Source organism: Entamoeba invadens, assembly GCF_000330505.1.
Source record: "Entamoeba invadens IP1 unplaced genomic scaffold scaff_1105074726023, whole genome shotgun sequence".
NCBI lineage: Eukaryota > Evosea > Mastigamoebida > Endamoebidae > Entamoeba > Entamoeba invadens.
Window position 1 is genome coordinate 355 of NW_004443608.1, and position 2190 is coordinate 2544.

Genomic DNA, 2190 nt, shown 5'->3' on the forward strand with positions numbered 1-2190 from the left:
ATACTGTATTTAAATAAAGTCTGTCTAAAATGTTGTCTATTTGACAAAAATTTACATAAAAAAAGTTTATAATTAGGAATTAGGAATAGTGTTGAAAATCTAGTAAAAATTATAAAACAACTATTTTAGAATGTTTTGAATGGTTTCCCGAAATATTACAGTTTTGATAGTCCAAAAATACCCAGACAAAGTTTTAAGACAGACAATATAATAAAATGTTTTGAAAACAAATAAAAATTCAACATTTCATTCAAATTTTACAAATTAAAAACAAACTAAATAATACTAAAGATGTCGAATATGGAAATGATCTATATGATGCAAGTATCCCTTTATTTACCAACACTAAAAGACATTTTGACTTTCATTTCAATCAATAAAAAGTGTCAAGATGCTGTCACGTCACTAAAAGTGAATCCCTGGTTCTCCAAATCTGGTGACATTGAAAATTTTTGTGCTTTCTTTTCTCCTGATACAGTGAATTGCAATTCTTTAGTTGTCTCACTAAATGTTTTAGAAAAAGCTGTTTACATTCGAAACTTTCAAATTTTTACGACTGAAATTGACCAACTCAAAGACAAAAATATTGCCGAAAAAATCACTTCTTTAATTATCGTTGAACCACCCAAATCCGTTGGCACATTTCAAGAACTTGGTGTTGGTATAAAAAAGGACTTTTATGAACTGCTCTACCAATGGAAGATACCAAATATAGAAATGCCATTAAATTTGTTTAATGAATGTATAGCATGCTTTGAACATAACAACAACGCTAATAGAAACGGTACTTATTTTCCTAAAAAGGTGTTATTGCATGTCGATTCAATGGGTTCCGATTTTGACACTAAGACATCAGAAATGTACGTAAACATCAATTCGGCTGCTCAAAAGTATGATGACAATCAAATCGTTATTGACTGGACTGACACCACTGAGCCAAACAAAGTACTTTTGACTCCAAATTGCAAAAATTACACACATGTAATAACACCAAAAACATTTCAAAATTTCAAACCACTGTATAGAGAAAGACTCATTGCTAAAATTGGTGGATATGACGATGACGAATACTTCAAAACGATTGTTAAAATTTTTAACGTGTGTTGTTCAACACATCTTGAAATTCAAACTATGGGTGATCTCTCAAATTTGGTTATTCCAGAATTTGTGAAAGACCTCAGTGTTTCACTTTATACACACGAAAAGCATATTGTTTGGTTACCTTGTAATATGAAGATTGAAAGTTTTTCGTCTTTAAACGTTAACTTGATCTTTACAGATGTCATTCCAACAGTCAAAACAGTCAAAGCAACAAAGTCGACGTTTCTGTTACAAAAAGAAACTCCAACAGATACGAAAAATAAAGAGTGGGTGATGGATAACAACTTTCCTTTTCCAAATGTCGAGGAAATAGAACTCCATGAGTGCTCTGATTTCGATTTTAAAATACCAGAAAAATTAACGACGTTCAATGTGTGTGATAATTCAAAAAACATCACAACGGTTGTTGGGCAAAATTGCGAACATTTAAATATCGAAAATGTTACAAATTCATCATTTTGCATTGACTGTAACAAATTTGACACATTTTCCTTTAAACAGTGCAACAACACAATTTTTGAGTTTATTAACACAAAGCCAAATTCATTGGATTTGATATTTTCAGAGTGTTCGACCCCTACAATTGCCGTTGAAAATAATACAATAAAAAAACTTATATTAAAGAAATGCAGTGGTGTGAAAATGGCGACAAATGTTGAAATAGGCGAATTTATTGTTGAAAATACAAAATTCAACAATTCAACAAAATGTACAGCAAAAAGTGTTTTTCTTATTAACATTACAGAGTTCCTTCCAATTGATTTTACTTACACAAAACATCTGAAACTGTTTGACGTCTATCAGTTTTCGTTCAACACAACTTTTGATTATTGTGAAATTTTGGAAGTCGCGTTTTGTAAGCATTTGGACTTCATTTTTCACAAAGAACATTTAAAAAACATCAAAATTGAGTCTTCACATAAATTGGTGTTTTCTGGTGAATTTCATAGCGTGAAAAAAATGTGTCTTATTGGCAAAGTGTCTGTTGAGTTCCCACAAAACACGAAATTTCCAATTGAAAATGTTGAAACAAACGAAGAAATTGATATGAATGAAGGTATGGCGCTATCACAATTTAATGAAATTAAA

At 30.5% G+C, this 2190-nt stretch overlaps 1 protein-coding gene across 1 annotated transcript; it reads left to right on the plus strand.

The window, feature by feature from the left end:
- Window positions 1-291: 291 nt before the first annotated feature.
- Window positions 292-2190, plus strand: EIN_073070 (hypothetical protein; the record flags this gene model as incomplete). Its single annotated transcript, XM_004259287.1, has 1 exon — window positions 292-2190. A coding segment is annotated over one exon (1899 nt), but the record flags the coding sequence as incomplete, so codon positions are not given.